Here is a 24,212-nt window from a genome sequence, read left to right as displayed (position 1 = left end):
ATGAGACAAAACAAAAACAAAAAAGAAGAAAAAGAAAGGACAAACAGAGGAATAAAAAAAATGGGGAAAAAAAAACTCTGATTAGTGATAAAAAACACAACAAAGCAATCACGGGTCAAAGGTCACGCGTGAGTGACACTTTCTGTCGCTGGGCCGAGTTCGGAGGCCAGGCACGATGGGGGTACAGTACATGCCTGTGGGGCTGGGAGGGCAGAAGGCTCACGTGGTAACGCCACGTGGCGCCTAGATACGGCCTGGTAGAGTAGTCGGTAGAGTAGTAGCGCCACGCAGCCTGGTGCGGTGGTAGGATGGAGAGGAGGAGAGGGGAGGAGGAGGGGAAAGGAGATAGAGGAGGAAGAAGAAGATAGCGGGGGAGGAGGGTAAGGAGGAGAAGAGGAGAAGAAAGAGCAAGGTAAGAGGAGAAAGCAGAGAAGGCAGAGGAGGAGGAAGGCAGGAGAGGAAGCGAGGGATAGAGGGATACACAAAGGAAACCACAAGGTGAGGTCATAAACAGGAAGGAAAAGAGGAAGACGAGGGATGCAGGGAAGAGGGAAGGATAGCTAACAGCTTAAGCTTGCCTGCCACTCTTGTGGGTAGAGTGTTAGGAATTGGGGAAAATGGACAGAACCTAGCTTGGAAGCAATGGAGAACCTGGGGTTAGAGGAGGTCCCCCTACATGCTGGTTCCTGGGCATGTTTGGAGGGAATGTGAGGGGGAAAAAATAGAGACTGGATAACAACAAAATTACTTTTAGTTTCAACGTCACCATACTTCACATTCGCAACAGTAAGGTAAACTATTGATTCAATCAACGAGAGACAATGAGTATTTATCTCTGGCACAAACATCTCTAATGATGTATTCATAGCCCAAGGGCAATTTTAATTGACAATACCATTAAAGTGACTATAGTACCACTAGCAGTATTGTAGTAAGTGTGAGTCAGAGGAAATGAGGCTCTGTCCCAAATGGCACCCTATCTCCTTCATAGTACACTATTTTTGACCAGGGCCCATAGGGCTTGGGTCAAAAGAAGTGCACTATATAGGGAATAGGGTGCCATTTGGGACGTAGACGGTGATAGCTACAACACTTTGCCTTTACCTGGATGAGACAAGCGGCTGGGTTCCTCCTCTTCTCAAAGTGCTTCTGTCTGTGCTGCTCCTGGACCTTCAGGGCAAAGCCTGAGCCCAGTATACCCTGGGAAGACACAGGAGGACATAGGAATCAGGTGAGAAGATGTAAAACTGCTCTTTTGTCGGCCATTTTGGGTCCATGCCTCATTTGTGACTGTGAACAATATGTGAACATGAAGTCAGATAGGGGAGGTAGCTGTCTAGTAGAGTAACTGAAAGGATACAATTGTGTAAGTAGCGTGCGTGTGTGTGTGTGTGTGTGTGTGTGTGTGTGTGTGTGTGTGTGTGTGTGTGTGTGTGTGTGTGTGTGTGTGTGTGTGTGCATGCATCTGCCAATTTGTGTGTATGTGTGTGTGCGTGCATATGTAAATCAGTGTGTGCGCGTATGAGTGTGTGTATGTACTCACCGCTGGCAGGGCAAAGAAAGAGATGCCCAGTAGTGCAAACCCAGCTGAGAGCATGCGCCCGGTCCAGGTCTTCGGGGTCTTGTCCCCGTAACCAATGGTTGTCAAGGTGATCTGAGAACACACACAAACACAATTATATCTTGAGAAAGACACCACTACTGTCCATGATAGGTCCTAAATGATACTATACGGAGCAAAGCCACCAAATTAAATATCATCGACGTAAATTTGTGAGGGCATTGAAATCATAACAAAATGGCTGCCATTTACACTATTTACTAGGTTCTATTCACAAGAGAAAGTATTGTATGTGTGATGATAATGTATCTCTGCTTTTTGACGTTTATATCACTTCATTGGCTTATTATATAGCTTTAGTTTCATCTTCTCTCTCTCTCTCTCTCTCTCTCTCTCTCTCTCTCTCTCTCTCTCTCTCTCTCTCTCTCTCTCTCTCTCTCTCTCTCTCTCTCTCTCTCTCTCTCTCTCTCTCTCTCTCTCTCTCTCTCTCTCTCTCTCTCTCTCTCTCTCTCTCTCTCTCTCCTCCTCTCTCTCTCTCTCTCTCTCTCTCTGCTATCTAATTGACTGAAAAGCACAGGAGATAATTCCCTATTGATTTAGTGACTCTCTTCTATCTGGGTTTTCTACCCATTCTGCCGTGCTGGGCTGCCGTGTATGACAAAGAAGGCCGTGGCCATTTTGTGTCATTATGACTTTTGGAGGCAGTATGAAAATTGTGGCTAATGGTGCTGGGGCTAATGTATATTACGAAGAAGAAGGTTTTTAATCAAAGCTTATGTGCAACAAAACAGGAGGGACATAAAAAGAAAAGTGCCTGGCAAAGAATGAAAGGACTTTTTTCCTCTTCTCCTTTGGGTGGATGAAATAACGTGAAAATAATAATACTGAACATCTGTCGTATTAGTGAAAAGGATGAATTTTCAGAGGTAAATACTATTTGAATAAGAGCTTTATTTCCTTGTTGCCCGGAAACCAAATCAGGGACAGACCGTGCCGCTGAGTAGAAATACGGAACATAAAATTAATAGAACATCTAAAAACAATGTCAATAATGTTTGGAAAACAGTCATAGGAAAAAGGATCCCTTAACTGGCAAACATGGACTGTTCCAACATCCTCCACCGTCCACTGTGGACTCTCCCATTACGAGGGCAGACAGGGGAGTATCTGTAACTTTACTCACCGTTCCCCACCATAAGGCATCAGCATAGGTGGCAAACTCGCTGTTGAACTTGTTCTCCACAAGGTAGACCAGAAAGGAGGAGAAGATGAGGACCAGGAAGCCAATGTACCAGGCTGTCACCAGCTCCTACAGGGAGAGAATTTGATTTTTTTTTTTACGATTCCCATTTGCTGACGCCACAATGTCAGAGAAGACGTCTCCAGAGAAGGAAGAGAGGAGAGAGGAGAGAGGAGGGAGAAGAAAGGAGAGAGGAGAGAAGAGAGGAGAGAGGAGAGATGAGAGAGGAGGAAGGAGAGAGGAGAGAGGGAGAAGAAAGGAGAGCGGAGGGAGAAGAAAGGAGAGAGGAGAGCGGAGGGAGAAGAAAGGAGAGAAGACAGGAGAGAGGAGAGAGGAGGGAGAAGAAAGGAGAGAGGGGAGAAGAGAGGAGAGATGAGAGAGGAGACGAGAGAAGAGAGGAGAGAAGAGAGAAGGGAGGAGAAAGGAGAGAGGAGAGAAGAGAGGAGAGAGGAGAGATGAGAGAGGAGGAAGGAGAGAGGAGAGAAGAGAGGAGAGAGGAGAGATGAGAGAGGAGGAAGGAGAGAGGAGAGAGGGAGAAGAAAGGAGAGCGGAGGGAGAAGAAAGGAGAGAGGAGAGCGGAGGGAGAAGAAAGGAGAGAAGACAGGAGAGAGGAGAGAGGAGGGAGAAGAAAGGAGAGAGGGGAGAAGAGAGGAGAGATGAGAGAGGAGACGAGAGAAGAGAGGAGAGAAGAGAGAAGGGAGGAGAAAGGAGAGAGGAGAGGAGAGAGAAGAAGTGTGTGTGACTGTGTTTGTCTGTGACTGTGTTTGTCTGTGTGTGTTTGTCTGTGTGTGTGTGTGTGTGTGTGTGTGTGTGTGTGTGTGTGTGGTGTGTGTGTGTGTGTGTGTGTGTGTGTGTGTGTGTGTGTGTGTGTGTGTGTGTCTGTCACTGTGTGTGTGTCTTTGTATATATGTGACTGCGTATCTGTGACTGTGTATATTCGTAAGGCAGCCCCACCTTGCTGTGTGCGTACACCACTGATCCCAGCAGTTTCCAGGTGCCGCCGCGCCGGTCCATGCGCACCATACGCAGGATCTGCAGGAAGCGGAGGCTACGCAGGGCGGACGTGGCGAAGATGTTACCCTGGCTTCCTGCCGACACCACCGCTACGGAGGCTATCAGTACGATGATGTCTGGGAAGGGGGATATGGGAATTGTGAGAGAGGGGGAAGAGGAAGGGGAGAAACAGAGAGAGGGGTGAGAGAGAGAGAGAGGGAAGGAGAGAGAGAGCGAGAGAGAAAGGGAAAGAGAGAGAGAGAGAGTGTGAGAGAGAGGGAGAGAGAGAGAGAGAAAGAAAGAAATAAAAAAAGGGGGAGGAAGAAGGGGAGAAAAAGAGAAAGTTACAGGTGGGCACACAGATAAAGAATAGCAGTTAAATGTCACAATACTGTTGTGGACTGGACACTAACATAACAGTACTCTGTGGACTGGACACTAACATAACTGTTTTGGTGTGGACAGGACACTAACATAACAGTACTGGTGTAGACTGGACACTAACATAAACAGTACTGGTGTAGACTGGATACTAACATAACAGTACTGATGTAGACTGGACACTAACATAACAGTACTGGTGTAGACTGGACACTAACATAACAGTACTGGTGTAGACTGGACACTAACATAACAATACTGGTGTAGACTGGACACTAACATAACAGTACTGGTGTAGACTGGACACTAACATAACAATACTGGTGTAGACTGGACACTCACATAACAATACTGGTGTAGACTGGACACTCACATAACAGTACTGGTGTAGACTGGACACTAACATAACAATACTGGTGTAGACTGGACACTCACATAACAATACTGGTGTAGACTGGACACTCACATAACAATACTGGTGTGGACTGGACACTCACATAACAATACTGGTGTGGACTGGACACTAATATAACAGTACTGGTGTGGACTGGACACTAATATAATAGTACTGGTGTGGACTGGACACTAACATAACAGTACTGGTGTAGACTGGACACTCACATAACAATACTGGTGTGGACTGGACACTAATATAACAGTACTGGTGTGGACTGGACACTAACATAACAGTACTGGTGTGGACTGGGCACTAATATAACAGTACTGGTGTGGACTGGACACTCACATAACAATACTGGTGTGGACTGGACACTCACATAACAATACTGGTGTGGACTGGACACTAATATAACAGTACTGGTGTGGACTGGACACTAATATAATAGTACTGGTGTGGACTGGACACTAACATAACAGTACTGGTGTAGACTGGACACTCACATAACAATACTGGTGTGGACTGGACACTAACATAACAGTACTGGTGTAGACTGGACACTCACATAACAATACTGGTGTGGACTGGACACTAATATAACAGAATATAACTGAAAGGATACAATTGTGTAAGTAGCGTGCGTGTGTGTGTGTGTGTGTGTGTGTGTGTGTGTGTGTGTGTGTGTGTGTGTGTGTGTGTGTGTGTGTGTGTGTGTGTGTGTGTGTGTGTGTGTGTGTGTGTGTGTGTGTGTGTGTGTGTGTGTGTGTGTGTGTGGGCATTCTGCTAAAGGCGTCAACAACACAATAACTCAAAAAGCTATACATGCTTCTGCATCGATCGAGATCCACAATCCATCCCCAACACAGAATGGTACGGATATCATAGCAAGGCATGTAATCTAACACCTGTGCTGTATGTACAGTGTACACCATGCACCACTGATGCATGAAAAGAGATTGAGATATCAAGTATGTTTGGAAACATGTACTGGAAACATTGTGTAAGTCTATTGGTCTAAAGGAGGACAGTTTACAGCAGCATAGTGCAACTGCTGTGCATGGGGAATTCGACTGGATTGATACTGATCTTCAATCCCAGATCGTTAGTGGCAAACACACAGGAGCGGGTTCTCACAAGGACGCACACAATAACGCACGCATGCACACAAGCACCCACACACACACACACATTTACACGTGTATACATGTACAGGCATTTCACTGTATTTGTGCACGTGACAATAAAAACTTGGCACACACACACACACATTTACACGTGTATACATGTACAGGCATTTCACTGTATTTGTGCACGTGACAATAAAAACTTGGCACACACACACACACACACACACACACACACACACACACACACACACACACACACACACACACACACACACACACACACACACACACACACACACACACAGACAGACAGACAAAGGGAGGACAGGGGCTGTTCAGACAGACCACAACGGCAGGGAGAGAAACATCAATCCCTCAAGGAACACAAACAACTCTGCGGCCGAATCTCAAATGGCACCCTATTCCCTACACAGTGCACTACTTTTGACCAGAGTCCTATGGGCTTTGTAGGTAATAGGGTTCCATTTGGGATGTAGCCTGAGGCATCAGACTTCTCCTCCAACACAGACAAATAATATTTTCTATTTTCTTTAATACACCCTTGTGTTTCACCACCGCCTCACTTCAAAGACGCTCCACCACCACGTGAAACCACAAACTGAAGAAATATTATTTTCTTCTCCTTGGTTTCCCCCTGCATTTTTCTGTTTTGTGAGAATTGTGAGAATTTGTCGTACCACCAGCCGGTGGGTTTGTCTGTCCTTCCGGCGAACTCAGCACTCGGACATGAAATACAATCGCTGACCAAGGTTTGGTCGATCGCTCTAGGGCTTATAAATCATGAACCAGTTAAACCATGGCAGGAGGGGGACGGCAGAACCGTGAAAAATACATGAACCAACCACACACACAGACCGTACTCGGACGGCCCAAAAAACAGCATGCTGGGACATAAAGATGCTGGCCAAGCACTGGCCTCTGCTGAAGATGTGGAAACAAAAGACCTCTTTAACAAGCAGGTGAGTGTGTGACGTGTGTGTGTGTGTTTTGAAGGAGAAAGAGAGCCTGTATGTGTATAAATTGGTGTGTCTGTGTACGCATGCTTGTGTGAGTGTGTATGAGTGTCTGAGTGTGTAATGTGTGTGTGTGTGTGTGTGTGTGTGTGTGTGTGTGTGTGTGTGTGTGTGTGTGTGTGTGTGTGTGTGTGTGTGTGTGTGTGTGTGTGTGTGTGTGTGTGTGTGTGTGTGTGTGTGTGTGTGTGTGTGTGTGTGTGTCTGTGTGTGTCTGTGTGTGTGTGTGTGTGTGCTGACAGATCTCTCACATCTGGAGTCTCCATCTGCCTGGTCTAGTTTTAACAGCAGTACTGTGTGTCCTGGTTCACCCTCTGAGCCTTGGCCCCACTTGTCTCTCTAACCATTCATGCCAAAAACACAGAATCCAATCAGCTGCACCAGTGATACCACTCTGGGTTGAGACTACGGTTACTATGTTGATGTGAGACTATAGGGCGGTTTCCCAGCCCCAGATTAAACCTACTAGACTAAGAATCCTGTTCAAAAGATCCAGTCCAGTTCTTGGCTTAATCTGGGTCTGGGAAACGGACTCTATGAGGTTTAAAAGTATTTACTAGTTTCGCAAATATTAGTTATCTATTCTATCGCTGCAGATGTGTGTATGTGTGTGTTGCTTTGTGTGTGTGCGTGTGTGTCCTCAGTGGTTGCCAGTGTGTTCACATTCCTCCTCGTCCATCCAGGCAAACAGTCAAAGTCACATATGTGGGACTTGGACAGGGGACAGCTCTTGGTATGACGTTAACAGTTAGCAGCCCAACTGCCTCTGGACTGCCTGGTCAGCATACAGCCAACACATTCTCTCTTCTGTCTGTCTGTCTGTCTGTCTGTCTGTCTGTCTGTCTGTCTGTCTGTCTGTCTGTCTGTCTGTCTGTCTGTCTGTCTGTCTGTCTGTCTGTCTGTCTGTCTGTCTGTCTGTCTGTCTGTCTGTCTGTCTGTCTGTCTGTCTGTCTGTCTGTCTGTCTGTCTGTCTGTCTGTCTGTCTGTCTGTCTGTCTGTCTGTCTGTCTGTCTGTCTGTCTGTCTGTCTGTCTGTCTGTCTGTCTGGGCCTGTCTGGGTTGGGCTCTGGGCTGGGTCGCATATGAGTCCTTGTCTGATAGACCGACTACAGCTCCCACAGGTGTGCGAGTGTGTGTGTGTGTGTCTATGGGTCATTGAGGGGCCGACGTTACTCTCTCATTCATAAACATGGGGGTGGTAAGGACACCAAGATGTCAAAATCCCCCAAGGAACACCACATTTAGCGCCAATCCTTTCACTGACAAATTCAATATCCCTGTGTTGTCGTCACGATGTCTTGTCACAATCAAATACTTTCACATCCAATCAGTAGAAAAGTTTAGCTGGCATCGAGCCAGTGATTTCTCACGGTGCAACACTACAGTGTGAGCAATCCTCTATCAATACAGTCAATCAATGTCCTCTACATAAACCAATACATTCAATCAGCATCCTCTACCTAAACCACAATGTAAGATACATAAGCTGGTTTTCAGACAAATATGTTCTCAGTCAAACACACTTCAATAAACATTCTTATGCCAGCCCCATTGGCTGATGGGAACCCATTCATATGCCAGCCCCATTGGCTGATGGGAACCCACCACTGACTGAGCCTACCAATGAGAGCTATTCATCCAGTTTATGAGCTGTCCTGTTTGTTTCCATTCATCTGGGCTCTGGGGACCACATCTGAAATATCTCCTTCTAACAATCTTTCAATGACTTCACAGGACAAATCACCTGCTCGGAACACTTAAAGATGGAATTGGCTCATTGCGTATAATTTATGGCTGGTGAGAGTCACTGAGTGAGACACCCCCGCACTCCAGAGACTAATGGATTGGCCCAGACAGTAATGACTGGGGTGTATCGGGCTGACAGTTATGGATACTCTTACCACTGACTGTATAGGGGAGAGAATTTATAGACCCATCTAGAGTAGTCAAAGCACACTACAACACACTCAGACACACAATGTTGACACATACATCAGGGTGGAGAGGTGGGGGAGGGAGACGAGAGAGATAGAGGGGGGGCGGGAAGGGAAGGGAGGGATGAAAGGAGGGACAGGAAAAAAATACAAAACGAGAGAGAGTGAAAAACAGAAGGAAAGAGAGAGGAAAATAGAAATGACAAACCTCCCTCAAGCAGCTCAGAGTAATTGTCATGGCGATTGTCACGGTGATTATCATGGTGATTGTCATGGTGATTGCCACTGTGATTGTCATGGTGATTGTCATGGTGATTGCCACTGTGATTATAATGGTGATTGCCATGGTGATTGCCATTATAAGCCTTGCCTTGTGTCATTATCCAGCCTTGCATTGTGTCATTAGTTGACGTGTAATAGATTGAGTTATTGGCAATGTCACATGCCCTCATACAGACAGTACTCCATGATTGTAATAGGCCAGCTGATCAATCATTCAACACAATAGGGCTGACATAAGCAGGTCAAGGGAGGAATTTTACAGAGAGAAACAGACAATAAATTATGATAAAGTAACAGCAATGCTTAAGTTATTCATGATGGCCATACTTCATAGTGTCTAACCAGTAAAAATGGGTTTATTAGTAGTGGCTACTTGTAGTGGAAGCGGGAGGGGGATTGTGTCCAGTCAGTAACCCTACGTGTTTTGATAGAGGGATGATTGGAGAGGTATCCTAGGGTGTGTGTTTTGGCTAGGAGGGGAAAGGGGTAAGCAGCTTAGGAGGCAAGATTAAGACTGACAAATAATTAAAAAGAGGAGAGGCCAGAGGAGGACACACCCAAACAGTATATTACAGCCAGCCTTAACAGTCTCTATTCAGAGTATCTAGTTCAGACTTAACAGTCTCTATTCAGAGTATCTAGTTGAGCCTTAACCATCTCTATTCGGAGTATCTAGTTCAGCCTTAACCATCTCTATTCAGAGTATCTATTTCAGCCGTAACAGTCTCTATTCAGAGTATCTAGTTCAGCCGTAACAGTCTCTATTCAGAGTATCTATTTCAGCCTTAACCAACTCTATTCTGAGTATCTAGTTCAGCCTTAACAGTCTCTATTCAGAGTATCTATTTCAGCCTTAACCGTCTCTATTCGGAGTATCTAATTCAGCCTTAACAGTCTCTATTCAGAGTATCTATTTCAGCCTTAACCGTCTCTATTCTGAGTATCTAGTTCAGCCTTAACAGTCTCTATTCAGAGTATCTATTTCAGCCTTAACCGTCTCTATTCGGAGTATCTAATTCAGCCTTAACAGTCTCTATTCAGAGTATCTATTTCAGCCTTAACCGTCTCTATTCGGAGTATCTAATTCAGCCTTAACAGTCTCTATTCAGAGTATCTATTTCAGCCTTAACCGTCTCTATTCTGAGTATCTAGTTCAGCCTTAACAGTCTCTATTCAGAGTATGTATTTCAGCCTTAACCATCTCCATTCGGAGTGTCTAGTTCAGCCTTAGCCGTCTCTAGTCAGAGAATCTAGTTCAGCCTTAACTGTCTCTATTCAGAGAATCTAGTTCAGCCTTAACCGTCTCTATTCGGAGTATCTAGTTGAGCCTTAACAGTCTCCATTCGGAGTATCTAGTTGAGCCTTAACAGTCTCTATTCGGAGTATCCTCATCGTTGTCGGTTAAGACTCAACTAGATACTCCGAATAGAGACTTTTAAGGCTCAACTAGATACTCTGAATAAAGACTGTTAAGGCTGAACTAGACAATCTGAATACCAGTCACGCTATTCAGAGTAAATGATAGTTGAGCCTTAACAGTCTCTATTCAGAGGATCTAGTTCAGCCTTAACCGTCTCTATTCGGAGGATCTAGTTCAGCCTTAAACGTCTCTATTCAGAGTATCTAGTTCAGCCTTAACTGTCTTTTTATATTTGACCTGTATTTAACTAGGCAAGTCAGTTAATAAGAACAAATTCTTATTTTCAATGACGGCCTTGTTCAGGGGCAGAACGACAGATTTTTACCTTGTCAGCTCGGGGATTCAATCTTGCAACCTTTCGGTTATAAGTCCAATGCTCTAACCACTAGGCTACCTGCCGCCCCGTCTCTGTTCGGAGTGTCTAGTTCAGCCTTAGCCGTCTCTATTCGGAGTATCTAGTTCAGCCTTAACAGTCTCCACTCGGAGTATGTAGTTGAGCCTTAACCGTCTCCATTGTCACATCCTGACCCTAGTAAGATGTCATTTTCTATAGCAGTGTAGGGCAGGGCGTGACAGGGGGTGTTTTTGGGCTGATCTATGTTTTCTAGTTCTATGTTTAAATTCTAGTTTTCTATTTCTATATTGGATTGTTTGGGGTTGATCTCTAATTGGAGGCAGCTGATCCTCATTTGCCTCGGATTAGAGATCATATTTTCTCATTGTGGTTTGTGGGTTATTGTCTTTGGAGTAGTGTGTTGTCCTCTCTGCGTCACAATTTGTTGTTTTGTATTTTCAAGTATTTCAGTGTATTGTATTCAGTTTCACTTTTAATAAATATGTGGAACTACGAAAACTCTGCATCTTGGTCCGCTCCTTCAAACAGCCGTGACATCCATTCAGAGTATCTAGTTGAGCCTTAACAGTCTCTATTCGGAGTATCTAGTTGAGCCTTAACAGTCTCTATTCAGAGTGTCTAGTTCAGCCTTAACCGGCTCTATTCAGAGTATCTAGTTATTGGCCTGTGTACGGTTGTTGTGAAGCTGGTTGAGAGAATGCCAAGAGTGTGCAAAGCTGTCATTAGGCAAAGGGTGGCTATTTGAACAATCTCAAATATAAAATATATTTTGATCTGATTAACACTTTTCTGGTTACTACATGATTCCATATGTGTTATTTCATAGTTCATGAAATTCATGGTCTAATTCTAATGGTCTAATTTCTGTATCTCTCTCGCTTTCTGTTTCCCTCTCCCTCTCTCTCTCCTGCTCTCTCTCTCGACATGACATTAGCCAGCTCAGAGAGCATGATAATGCTAGCTCTGATGACTTAGCGTGACTGGTAAGCCTCTACTCTCCCTCCCTGAAGTACGGTGGCCATCTGAGAAGGGCAGATGAATATGTCTAAACACTGGAAAGAATTGAAGACGGGTTAATGGAGAGGCCTATTTACATAGTCAGTCGACCCTAAATCTCCTGTTAAGAATCACAAGAGCCTCAAACACCACAGCTAAAACATCAAGCCAGAGGACTACGGTCTATTGTGTTTGTGTGTTCCTATGGTCAATTACACTGCATATCCTTTTACCCGTAGGTCTCTTTGAACGCGGAAGTCACATTCCTATGGTAAAACTCCGGCAATTTGTGAATAGCCATATTGATTTGCAGTCAGGAAACTGACTTCTCGCTTTTAAGTAGGAAATAAAGTAACTGAGAGGTCATCAATTGTCTTAAAAGAGGAAAAAGTCAATGATTACCTGTAAAACTATTTAACGCCAGGGTTGTGGGTTCAATTCCCACGGGGGACCAGTACGGAGAAAAAATGTATGCATTCACTACTGTAAATCGCTCTGGATAAGAGCGTCTGCTAAATGACTAAAATGTAAAAATATCTAGTCTATAGCTCACCTATGACACAGAAAGGCTTCCGGGCGAAACGGAGGCGACCCTGCCATCCTCTGTAGCGACAGCAGCAGCCAGCCGACCAGATCCTGATGATGTACTCCAGCCCAAACACCACGATCATCACAAACTCCTACAGGAAGTGACAAAACGGGAAGTCAGGGGAAAATGATACACAATGACAGCAATTGCTATAAATCTACAGATAGAACTATCTACAAGTGTGACACCTATCTGTTTAAATCAGTTTCATCATTGTATTGAAAGTACAAGAAATTATTAATCATCCAATTTCCAACATATCATAACATATTAAAGTGGCATGCTTTTTCTTGACATTGAAACAGATTCATGATTTGAATGAATGATGACTTAAAGTGGTCTACTTCCTGTGAGCAGCATGTATATAATGTCATACCATTGAATTCAGTGTCAACCTAAAATATGCTAATGCCCCATTAGCATGCTAAATGTCAACACTGAGTCAACATAGTCAATTAGGTCACTACATTCACTGCAATTGGCACAACATTAGCTAGCTAGCATTTTCTCCCAGGATATCATGATTCAAATTCCGCTGATGCTAATCCAAGATAATGTCCCTAGCAAGTGTGGTCTAAAAGAGGCATATGGATGCAATGAGATTTTTAAATGAGCATGAATGCGGTTTCAAATCTCTAGTTTTCAGAGTAGCGACTGGAATCGTGTTGACACTGATTTAATTTGGAGAGGCTATGTTATTGAGTGGAGACATCCAGTATGAATCCAGTTTTGATAAATCTTCTCCTCGGATAATCCGTGGATATCCCTCTTCCTATCTGTCATGGAGATACTTGCCTAGCACAGAAGGATGGACCGACGCATTGACTGTCACTGGCCCACCCAGGCTACAAAACGACATATACCACTAACCTTCCTAATTTCCCTCAGGGATTCATAGTCGTATTGAATTTAATCTCAAACGAAACAATATGAGTACATTTTTGTAACTTTTTTTTTTACACTATACCACCAACTGGATGTTGCCTTATCTGTACTTGCCCCAGAGCAATGACAGACTCTCTATATTTTCAAATGTACTAGGATGTTTGTAATCTTTGATTATTTGAATGGGAATTCTCTCTCTCTCTCTCTCTCTCTCTCTCTCTCTCTCTCTCTCTCTCTCTCTCTCTCTCTCTCTCTCTCTCTCTCTCTCTCTCTCTCTCTCTCTCTCTCTCTCTCTCTCTCTCTCTCTCTCTCTCTCTCTCTCTCCTCTCTCTCTCTCTCTCTCTCTCTCTCTCTCTCTCACACTCTCACACAATAGGGGTACTGTCAGTCAATAACCAAGGTCACCTACCATGCTAATTGACTCCCGTAACTGGAGTTCATTTCTTCCAGTTCACCACTCACTTTTGAGCTCTATACAAATAACACTCATCTCTCACTCGTCTATTTCCCAGTTGCTGAACAATAATGCTTCAAATATCAATATATTTCAGCAACAATTTAAATGACTGTCAAAATCAACAACAGGGCAATACAGAGACAATGATGATGACCAATTGACGACCCTTTTGCTCACTCTCCCTCGCGGCCCTCAAGTCTGCTGTAACAGTATGGTGATGACTCATCGCAGGGTACGGTTAGTAGATAGTGACCTGCTAGCAGCATTTCAATAACAGTACACTATCTACAACTTTAAAGGTTTCTTCGGCTGCCCCCATAGGTTAACCCTTTGAATAACTATTTTTGGTTGCAGACGATTCTACATGCAACCCAAAAGGGTTCTACCTGAAACGAAAAGGGTTCTCCTATTGAGACATCCGAAGAACCCTTTTTGAACCCTTTTTCTAAGAGTGTAGAAGAAGAAATCAATGTTGGTCCCAGATCAAATGACTAAACTTAATATGGAGACAACGCGTGAACCTTGGCCTGTATCGATTTTTCCTATAAGGACCACATACGTAGCAAGAGAGAGCTCTGCATCAGTAGGGTTCTTAACTTGGTTAAGTCCGTTTGAATCTGCTTTATTCACTATCAAATGACTAGATGATGGGAAAACAGAGAAGTGTTCCCAACTGATCAGATTGACTTACTGATGCCAGAATGTATTCATATCCTCTTACCTAATTACTAATAGAAATCTAGTTGTGCAAAGAGGAGTTTGAATGAAAGCTCAACACACTTCACCGCTTTGTATTTGCCTGTTGTGAAGCGATAGGTGACACTGCTTTCTGCTATCCACAGTGTCACCTATCACTGCACTCATTGTAAACAGGCACGCTGATGAACAGCTTCCGTGTCTGTGTCAGAACATGTGCCTAGTTTCAACCAGTTTCTCACCAGGATGAGCAGACAGTCAGAAGAGAAGTCCTGGTGAGCCGGAATGGTGGAGAACACAGACAGGACCAAGCAACCAAAAACCAGGACGAACCTACAGGACAAAACAGATAGAAATCATAAATACATTTATCCAGAGCCATATGACACAGAAGAAGAACATGGCAGTTTGGTCAGGAAATGCCTTATCTCATTATTAATGCTAACGTGATTAGCTTGAAACATGCACCGTCGCTGGACTGGACAAGCAGAAATATCAGACCCATACCCATGCTCCTTTCCCTACCTCTTTCTGCAAAGAACCACAGTCTTTGATAATCTTCCACCTTCATAATGATACAATCTTTCATTTTTCCATTAAATAACTCTGAAATATGAGGTGGGCCAACAGCCTTCCAAGTAGCATCAATGGCAAAATTACGAGCATCGGATTTAGAGTTATAGATGTCTTTTGTGTTAAATGGTGAGAGAACATCTGTGTTTGATCAGGCTTGAGCTCCGTCTTAAAGCTTGGCTGTGCCTATGGAGTTTGTGAGGGAAAGGCTAAGATAGGGCTTTGGATGCCAAATGACTTATTGTCTTTGTCTTTCTAGGATTATCATTGAAACTATAGCATCTTGATTTTCCTGCAAAGCAGTGCTATTGAAACTAGTAGAAGTGTTGCATTTCAGTATCTACTGGGCAAAAACTGGTTGAATCAACGTTGTTTCCACGTCATTTCAACCCCAAAGTTCAATGTGATGATGTTGAACCAACGTGGAAAACTGATTGGATTTGCAAAAAGTCATCAATGTAACGGAATGTCGCCTATTTGAACCTATATCCAATTAGTTGACAAGTCAACAAAATTGAAATCAAAACTAGATGCTGAAAAGATGTCTGAGCCCAGTGGGTGGTGAGTCATAACAAAGACAAAGCACTGTTGACCAAACACCGCTGTAGGGGAGAGATTAGCCTTGCATGCCAATTGTCTAGGTTCTCCAGGATAACAACAGTGTGAATATGGTGTCTGGCTATGAAGATAGAAACTGAACCCTGAGTTTAGATGGAAGAGTCATTCCAGTGTGATGACAGTGGCATTCACAAAATGTAAACAATTAGAAACAATCCAAATAAGGTCAGCCAATACGTCGCTACAACTTCCTCTAATGTCCCCCGACCTCCCTTCTCTTCCTTCTCAGTCAATATTTGAGAGTGACATTCAGAAATGCAAACAATCATCAAGAACCCCAATAAGGTCTTTGAAGATGTCACTATGGCGCACAAGATGTTACTACAACTTCCTCTACCGTCCCCCCCGACCAGCCACCACCCTTCTGTTCCCTCTCCCTTCTCCACGCTGTAGCCTATGGAGTATGGATGATGAGAGGCTAGAGACTATTAAGCCGTCCCCTGGTGCCTGTAGGCTCTAAATCATCACTAAGATGAAAGAAGATGAAGAACCTTTAAAAGTTGAAACGCATGGCCAAGCGGGTCAGGGGGGTGACTTCCAGACTCTGAGCTTCTGAGCAGCGTCTGTGTGAAAAGGGTGGGCGTCCTGTGCGGGTCGCGATCCCCAGCCGACCTCTAGCTGACCGCTATAGGACTGTGCTGATGTGACCCCGGCCCCGATCTGACCTTTGACTCCAAGAGGGAGCCCAAACAGAGGTTGCGGTTTTCCATAGCCAGAGGAGGGATAGATGGTTATGTGGTTATTTCGATTTAACCGTCGACATCTGTCGTCCAATACGCTCTCCTCCTTCTGTGAGGAGTCAGGAAGTAGAAGGCTTTGTATGTAACCCAAGAGGCTAAATAAAAAGTATTCCTTTTCAAGTTTGAGTATTTAACGTTTTAGTGTTTTTACATTAAAAAATACAGTTGAAGTGGGAAGTTTACATACACTTAGGTTGACGTCATTAAAAGTTATTTTTCAACCATTCCACACATTTCTTGTTAACAAACTATAGTTTTGGCAAGTCGGTTAGGACATCTACTTTGTGCATGACAAGTCATTTTTCCAACAATTGTTTACAGACAGATTATTTCACTTATAACTCACTGCATCACAATTCCAGTGGGTAAGAAGTTTACATACACTAAGTAATAAATGTCAGGAATTGTGAAAAACGGAGTTTAAATGTAATTGGCTAAGGTGTATGTAAACTTCCGACTTCAACTGTACATCCTAATTAACTTGGGAAGTTAATCAATTGTGCATATGTCTGGACTGGTGAATGCGTGCCTTGACAAGTATCATGTAGCTGTCAAGTGAAAGGACAGCTGGCCTCATAAGTCTTCCTCCACTCTCTCTCTTGTCAAGATCTCTAAAGGAGAATTTCTGAGTGGCTGCTAAACAAGGTTTTCCGAGTGCCTCCTTATCTAACTATAATAAACACCAATGTCTCTCTTTTCAAAACAAATAGAACCATTTGTGAAATACTTCATGAAAAACAATGAATTAGTTATGAAAAACAGGCAAGGTTGTTTATCATTGAACGATCTTCCCTAATTACTTTGCCGCCGCCTCCCTGTCCTCTCTGCAGGCCTCAGTTCCCTCGTGTCACATACTGTTGTAGCGGGGGCTGTCCCAAATCGCACCCTATTCCCTACGTAGTATGGTGCACTAGATAGGGAATAGGGTGCCATTTGGGACACGGACCTAGTATCTGGAGTCTGTCACAGCCCTCACAGCTCCTACAGAACACAGAACTGCCCTTAACCTTTTAAAGAGAGCCCGAGAGTAAATAAAGATTTGGGAGTGGGGACTTGCGCACACACACACACACACACACACGCGCGCACACACACACGCACACACACACAGAAGCCCATCATCACCGAGCAGTAGCAGGCAGTAAGTGCTTGTCTATTTTGTATAATTTAATTGATTTGTTTTGAAACAGAGTGCCAAGGAAATGACTAATGTCCAAGCACTGGGGTCTGTCGTACTGGCTACATTACACCCAATCATCCTCCTTTTGAATTAGATTTGCAGCAAAAAGCAGGCATCTGCATTTGTTTGTCTCCCAATCAGTCGTGTTGTCAGGCTCTCAGTGGATATCCGTGGTAACACGAAGGTCTGGTAGTGTTGTTTGTACGGATCACAAACAACACTACCAGAAAAGTTGGAATAGAAACCTTAGAAAAACATGTACACTGCAAACACTGCACGTTTGTATTGTATACGATTGTAAGGACTGGGTAGGCAGAGGATGTGAGGTACAGTAACCTTGGATGGCGCTGTCTTCTTTCCAATACACCTCTCTTAGCATAGGATAGAGTGAGTAGAAAGTAGATGCTGTATACAGGAGGGGCAAGAGGTCAGAACCTTGGTCAGAACCTATTCTTCTTCTCTTAGCACAGGATAGGGTGAATTGCGCTTGACTGTATACACTACTGCGAGACACAGGAAATATCACTGTATTCTATGTCATTGTAAGGATTGGGCACTGGGGCAGGCAGTCAACCTTGGATGTCACTTTCTCTTTCTTTCAAATATTTCTTCTCTCCATATCTCTCCTCTCAGCGAAGGGTAGAACAGGGTAAGATGAGTATATGGATGTATACAGTATGTGTAAGGGTTGAGCAGGCAGGAGTTGACACAACCTTGGATGGCACTTTGTCCTTTCTTGATCTCTCCTTATCTCGATCTCTCCTCGTTGTACAGGGCAGAGTGAATAGCAGCTGCATGTATACGTAACAGTGGAGAATGTATATATATATGATATTGTGTTGAGGACGTATTGCCTTGAGCATCACACACTCGATTTAGAGTCAATGAGGAAGAATTCGGAGAATTATGTCTCACATTTTCCCACAGGCTACAGTTCATTAGAGACAGACTGAAAGCTAATTACATTAAGACTATTTATTGCCTAATGTGTGTGTTTCAGTGTGTGTGTGTGTCATCATGACATGGATTCATATGCCATCAGTACAGCCAGCTCCCTAGGATAAATGAGTGGCAGGCAGCCTAGCGGTTAACAGCATTGGGCCAGTAACTGAAAAGTTGCTGGTTCAAATCCCTGAGCTGACTTGGTGAACAATCTGTCAATGTGCCCTTGAGCAAGTCACTTAAACCCTAGTTGCTCTGGATAAGTGCGTCTGCAACTACCGCTATGCTGTCCATGGTGCTGAAATGTGTGACCACCAAAATCCTTCATGAGTTATTGATAGTATCATCTATCTATATGGTCTGTTTTCAATGTGTGGCCATCCAATCAAGGATAAAATAATGTTTACTCATCACTGTCTCTGGCAGTTGCCTACAACTTAAAATCTCATTATGTAGCCTAGATTGTCAACTGTCATTGGATGTCTGTCTAGTAAGATGGATTGTCATTTGATGTCTGTCTAGTAAGATGGATCATCATTGGACAGTGCCAGCTAGGGTCAAAGTTCAAGGGTCCTCCAGGTTAGGGTTCATACTGGACGGTTTAGTCACAAGACAGTCGTCTCAGATAGCCTTGCCTGTGTAACAGAGGTATTATAAACACATGGGCTAACTTCTCACCTTCTCTTTGATATAAACTTGAGGCAGACAAGAGAGGAAGCTCAAGTCATATTACTGTCAGGTCAGTATCATCCCACCTTTATGAGCAGACTAGGAGTCGAAAGAGTAACCCAAAACCTAATAAAATCTATGTCTGCTCATAAAAATACTGTCTGTCTGAATGGTCTGGAGACGTTTTCTGTGCATGTGTGCGTGTGTGATCGCCCATAAAAGTGCAAGAGAGACAGAGGCAGTGTGTGTGTGTGTGTGAGATCGCCCATAAAAGTGCAAGAGAGACAGAGGCAGTGTGTGTGTGTCATCTTGCCAAGTCTATATTAACTAATGCCACTGTTTATGTGCCTGGGAGCGTATCTAATGGACAGATCAAAACAGACAGCTTATCATCTTAGAAACTACTTCATAACCCTGACCACAGACCAGGTGTTACGGTTTCATTTCCAACAGGAAGTTACTCTACTCTATTAGGAGAAATTAGCAACGGTGGAAATATGGTCTTTGTCATCTTCATTGTAGTCGCAAAATATTATGATCATTGACCTTATCATCGAGGGAATCAAGTCTCTAGGCCTGGGTTGCGGTTTAGCAATTAGTGACGAAAATTAGCGGTAGAATTTGATTGCTTAATCATCATGACTAGAATGTCAATCACCGTTGGCTTCATTCTGAAAGTCAGCATCATTTCATTTCATTGCCAATTAATTCATTTGCACTATAATACTGAGCACATTCAAAGGTGAGCACCAAGAATACATCCATTATCTAGTGACTCTTCAGTCTCCTTGGATGACTTACTTAGTCTGGGAATTTCTTTTTATGGTCCTTGTAACCTAAAGGTTGTGACCTCATGACCTCTGATCCACCCGTTGAGGTCCTGTGCCTCACATGCCTTTACACAGTCAGACGCCCAGTCATGTACTGTATGTCTCCTAGAATTCCTCAAATAGCACCCCCTACTGTGTTGGTTTATTCCAGAGAAGATGGGGATTCTAAATGTACTCAGCACATTCCAATAGACATACATGGGGGTGGGACGTCATCGGGTTAAGACGCGTCATCCTATAGCATTCTATGGAGATCACACAGCCGTATTCAACATGGGAGAGATGCTCTGAGGCAGTTGCCTTGAAAATGTAGTTAAATTGCTTGTTGTCAAAATGGTAAAGTTAGCTCAGTTGAACAACAAGTAAGAACGTGGTATCGAATCCGTCAGAAACACATGGATGCATACACGTACACACACGTACACACACGTACACACACGTACACACACGTACACACACACTTTATGTTCTTCTAAACTCGTGGGGACCTAAAATGTATTTCCATTCAAAATCCTATTTACCTAACCCCTAACCCCCCCCCCCCCCACACACACACACACACACACACACACAGAGATAAGTGACAGTGACACTGCCAAGCCTGTCTACTGTCATCTACGCATACGAGTGTATAAGAGGCATTTCATAAACCACTGACAATTAGAGTGTGTGTGTGCTGTTGAATAGTGACAGTGAAAGACTAAGTGTATGTGTGTGTGTCAGTAGGAGCTATGGTAGCTCTCCGTTGGTAAAGGGTAAGGACTCTGACAGTAAGCCTGGCCGGGAAATGACTGTCTGTGTCAGTGAGGAGGATTGTAAACGGTAGACAGACAACACTACTACCACCACTACTGGAGAAAAGAGTAAAGACGACAGAGCAATTTCCATGATGCAGTCTGCTCTTTAAAGGTCCGGGCCAGGAGGCACTCTGGTACATCTCAAATCTCAAGAGTGTGTGTGTGTCGGGCGGGGGGTGGGTGAACGTGTGTGTGCGTGTGAATGTGTGTGTGTGCGTGTCTGTGAGGTTGGCAACCAGCAGGGAGAAAATATTGTATCTCCTCACTCCCATTACATTGATACGTCCTTCTCTTCAGAAACCCCTTGAGAGAAAGAGGCTGAGTGGGTTAGAAGAGACTGGACTTAGTGAACGCAATTAGCTAGCTAGAGTAGGCTAGCGTAGTGTAGCACTGGTTACTGTGATAGCACCACTGGGCTACCATTTAATGCTAATTAGCCATCCTAACTTTAGCGGGTAGCGCTAAGTGACTGTGTTTTGCAGACACAGAGCTCATGCTGAGCTAGCGTTTCACAGCATGGACATAATAAGGCTAAACATAACACATTCAAAGAGAGAAAGAGAGAGAGAGAGAGAGGGAGAGACAGATACAGAGATTAGGGAGAGAGAGACAGAGAGATAGGGAGAGAGACAGAGACAGAGACATACAGAGAGAGAGAGAGCAAGAGTGTGTGTGTGTGCGTGTGTGCGTGTGTGTGTGTGTGTGTGTGTGTGTGTGTGTGTGTGTGTGTGTGTGTGTGTGTGTGCGCGCGCGCGCGTGCATGCATATCATAGTGTGTACAGTATACCATAATCGTCCTCACTAAAGCCAACGCTCTCTCCCATCCCCTGCTGACATCTTTAAAAGGCCTCGAACAGATGAGTGTGCTGACAGATAACAGCGGTCCCCCTGTCGCCTGCCAAGCTTTTCCCTCCCTTTCTCCCTTACATCTCCTCCTCTTCTTTTCCCCGTGTGAAGGGAGACGGATGGTCTAATAGCTGCTGTGCAGAACCAGCGTTTTTTTTTTCTGCCGGCTCCTGTGTGAGTTCAGCATCATCCCTTGTTAATATACTGAGACAAAGGCAATCTATAGGATTTTCATGAGGCGCGTTTTTTGTTGTTGGCGTAATGTCGACCTGCACTGTTCGAAGCTGTAAGGACACGCACATCTTCAGGGGAAGCAATGTTTACTCACAACACCTTTCAGCACTAGAACGCGCAGGATGAAGATGCAACAACAAATCACAAGGTCTCAATGGCGTAAAGATTTCCAGGGGGTGCTCTTCTGTACACGACACCATAATGCACTGTTACAAGCTGTATACATGAATCGAAGAGGGTCAGTGGTGTGAGGATTTCACAAGACACGTTTTTTTGTACACAATATCTCTCTGCAGTGTTACAGGCCAGACCGATGAGCCGAAAGGACCGAATCGGAGCTAAGAATTGTTCCTCTGGGTTTAGTTTTGTGTGTCGGTGCGTTCATTGAGGTTGTGAAGTAGCGGTATGTACTGTATGTCAGTCGAACATCTGCTGAGGGACCTTAATAGGAATGCACATTTTCAAATGCAAATTTTGCGGCCGAATAACCGACCTCATCAAACCGGTCAACAAACAGAAAAAAATGATCTAAACAGTAAAATGAGGTGACCAACAGAAAATACTATACATACATACATACATACATACATACATACATACATACATACATACATACATACATACATACATACATGGAAGGACATTTTTTCATTAAGCGCTTAATGGAAACATGCAACAATAGCAAGCTTATTGTCTTACAGTCAAAAGGCTATAGCCTGTTATTGACCATGCAACTCCTGTAATGAAGCAGCTAATGTCATTTCCCAAAATGCAATTGGCGGGGAAACACAGTTCTGAACAGTGCTCCTTACGCAAGCGGCTCCATTTGACAGAGATGAAATCTCAATTAGAAACTTAGAAAGAGGGGGAATCTAATAGCAACTACTATGATGGGTAGCTAATATGACTAGGATTGGGACTTTGGCTTCTGGACAACGAAAGAAAGTGATATGAAACAGGAGAGAAATGCTGGTTAATGGCATGAGGAAGTCTTTATAAAATAATTGCCTCCATGTTTCTATAGATGAATTTTGGCAAGGCTACTTTGAAGCAAGGTAAAACATGCCTCATTATTTGAAGTGACGTAAAACGTTCAAGTTTCGAACAATTACACTGCCTCAAGCTCACATTGCAAAATGCTGGGGGACTCACTTGTAATGAATACTCAGGGAGAAAAAGGTGTAGATTCACACACAGAACACAGCAGATGTTTATTACGCCTTCGCAGAAGGCAGGAATCGTGGTCAAACACAGGTAGGCAGTCAAAAACAAACAATACCTCACAACCATACAAACAGAAAGAACTGCATTAAATAGTGAGCTGATGAGACCAGGTGCGAAACAAACACAGGTGAAATCAATGAACAAAAATGAAAGACAGGGCTACGTTCCAGAACACAAAGAAACAGGGCTACGTTCAAGAACACAAAGAAACAGGGCTACGTTCAAGAACACAAAGAAAAATAACACAAGGTTGACTAAGAAAAGAAAAGCAGAACCTTACAGCGCTGATAGCCTGCCTTCTGTTGACTATAGCCTATGCACTCGAATGATCGGTGTGCTTTAAAATCGAGTTGATATTGAGAAATAAAAATAGTAGCTCCTTTTAATAGTGGCCATCGAAACAGTTTTTAACATGCGATTGCATTTAGAAGTATTAGCTGTTGCGCAATGACCGGATGAACAAAAGCACATTTCACTCCAGTGCCAGCTTTTTGAGGAGCTTCTCTGTCGCTGTCTGACAGGTGATAGGCTATTCCTCTCCTCAAACGAAGCTCTGTATGCTGTGCACATGTGATGAATACGATGCATGACGAGTAACGAAAATCCACACTCGCCAATAAAAATCCACTCAGTTATGCTAATAAACCTATAGACGAAAAGCATGAAAAAAATTAGTTTTCAGCAGCTAACCGATGAACGGTTTACCGTTAACATCCCTAGACCTTAATGATCCTTGTCAATTTCTGCTCTCCATAGGCAGTGTACAAACTGAGAAGGCTGGTAGAACTGCTTCTGGACTTCTGTAAACTTTGGTAAAAAATATTATCACGCTCATGTCTCGTGTTTGTCTCTCTCTCTCTCTCTCTCTCTCTCTCTCTCGCTCTCTCGCGCTCTCTCTCTCTCGCCCTCTCTCTCTCTCGCGCTCTCTCTCTCTCGCTCTCTCTCTTTCTTTCGATCTCTTTCATCAGCTTTTAGTGAGTCTATCTGGTCTCGAAGAGTCACGTTTTCAAAGCACTGCACATTCCCCTGCCATCGGACGTCACCACACCCCCAGTTAACTCAGTTAATGAACTTCATTAAAGCCTACTGTATTTTCCTGGGCCACTGGATATAAAAAACGTTTTACTGTTTGACAACGGCATTAAATGAAACATTGCATTTGTCCCTGCTGAACTTTAAAGACTAGCTCTGCTAGACAGCAGTCGCATGAGATAAT

General features: G+C 43.8%; 1 protein-coding gene across 4 annotated transcripts in view; it reads right to left on the bottom strand.

Moving 5' to 3' along the window:
* LOC106564707 (potassium voltage-gated channel subfamily KQT member 5-like) overlaps positions 1-24,212 on the bottom strand; it is a 131,742-nt gene that overhangs the window by 24,944 nt on the left and 82,586 nt on the right. For all 4 annotated transcript variants that reach the window (XM_014130980.3, XM_014130985.3, XM_014130982.3 and 1 more), the window contains exons 2-7: positions 14,586-14,676; positions 12,270-12,396; positions 3,756-3,931; positions 2,745-2,870; positions 1,544-1,654; positions 1,105-1,200 (exon numbers count right to left, since the gene is read on the bottom strand). In XM_014130980.3, the coding sequence (XP_013986455.3) occupies positions 1,105-1,200; positions 1,544-1,654; positions 2,745-2,870; positions 3,756-3,931; positions 12,270-12,396; positions 14,586-14,676 (727 nt within the window). The remainder of the gene's footprint in view (positions 1-1,104; positions 1,201-1,543; positions 1,655-2,744; positions 2,871-3,755; positions 3,932-12,269; positions 12,397-14,585; positions 14,677-24,212) is intronic.

Source organism: Salmo salar, chromosome 12 (genome assembly GCF_965601325.2).
Source record: "Salmo salar chromosome 12, fSalSal1, whole genome shotgun sequence".
NCBI lineage: Eukaryota > Metazoa > Chordata > Actinopteri > Salmoniformes > Salmonidae > Salmo > Salmo salar.
Note: the sequence above shows the minus strand (reverse complement) of the source record. Positions and strands in the feature narration are given on the sequence as shown.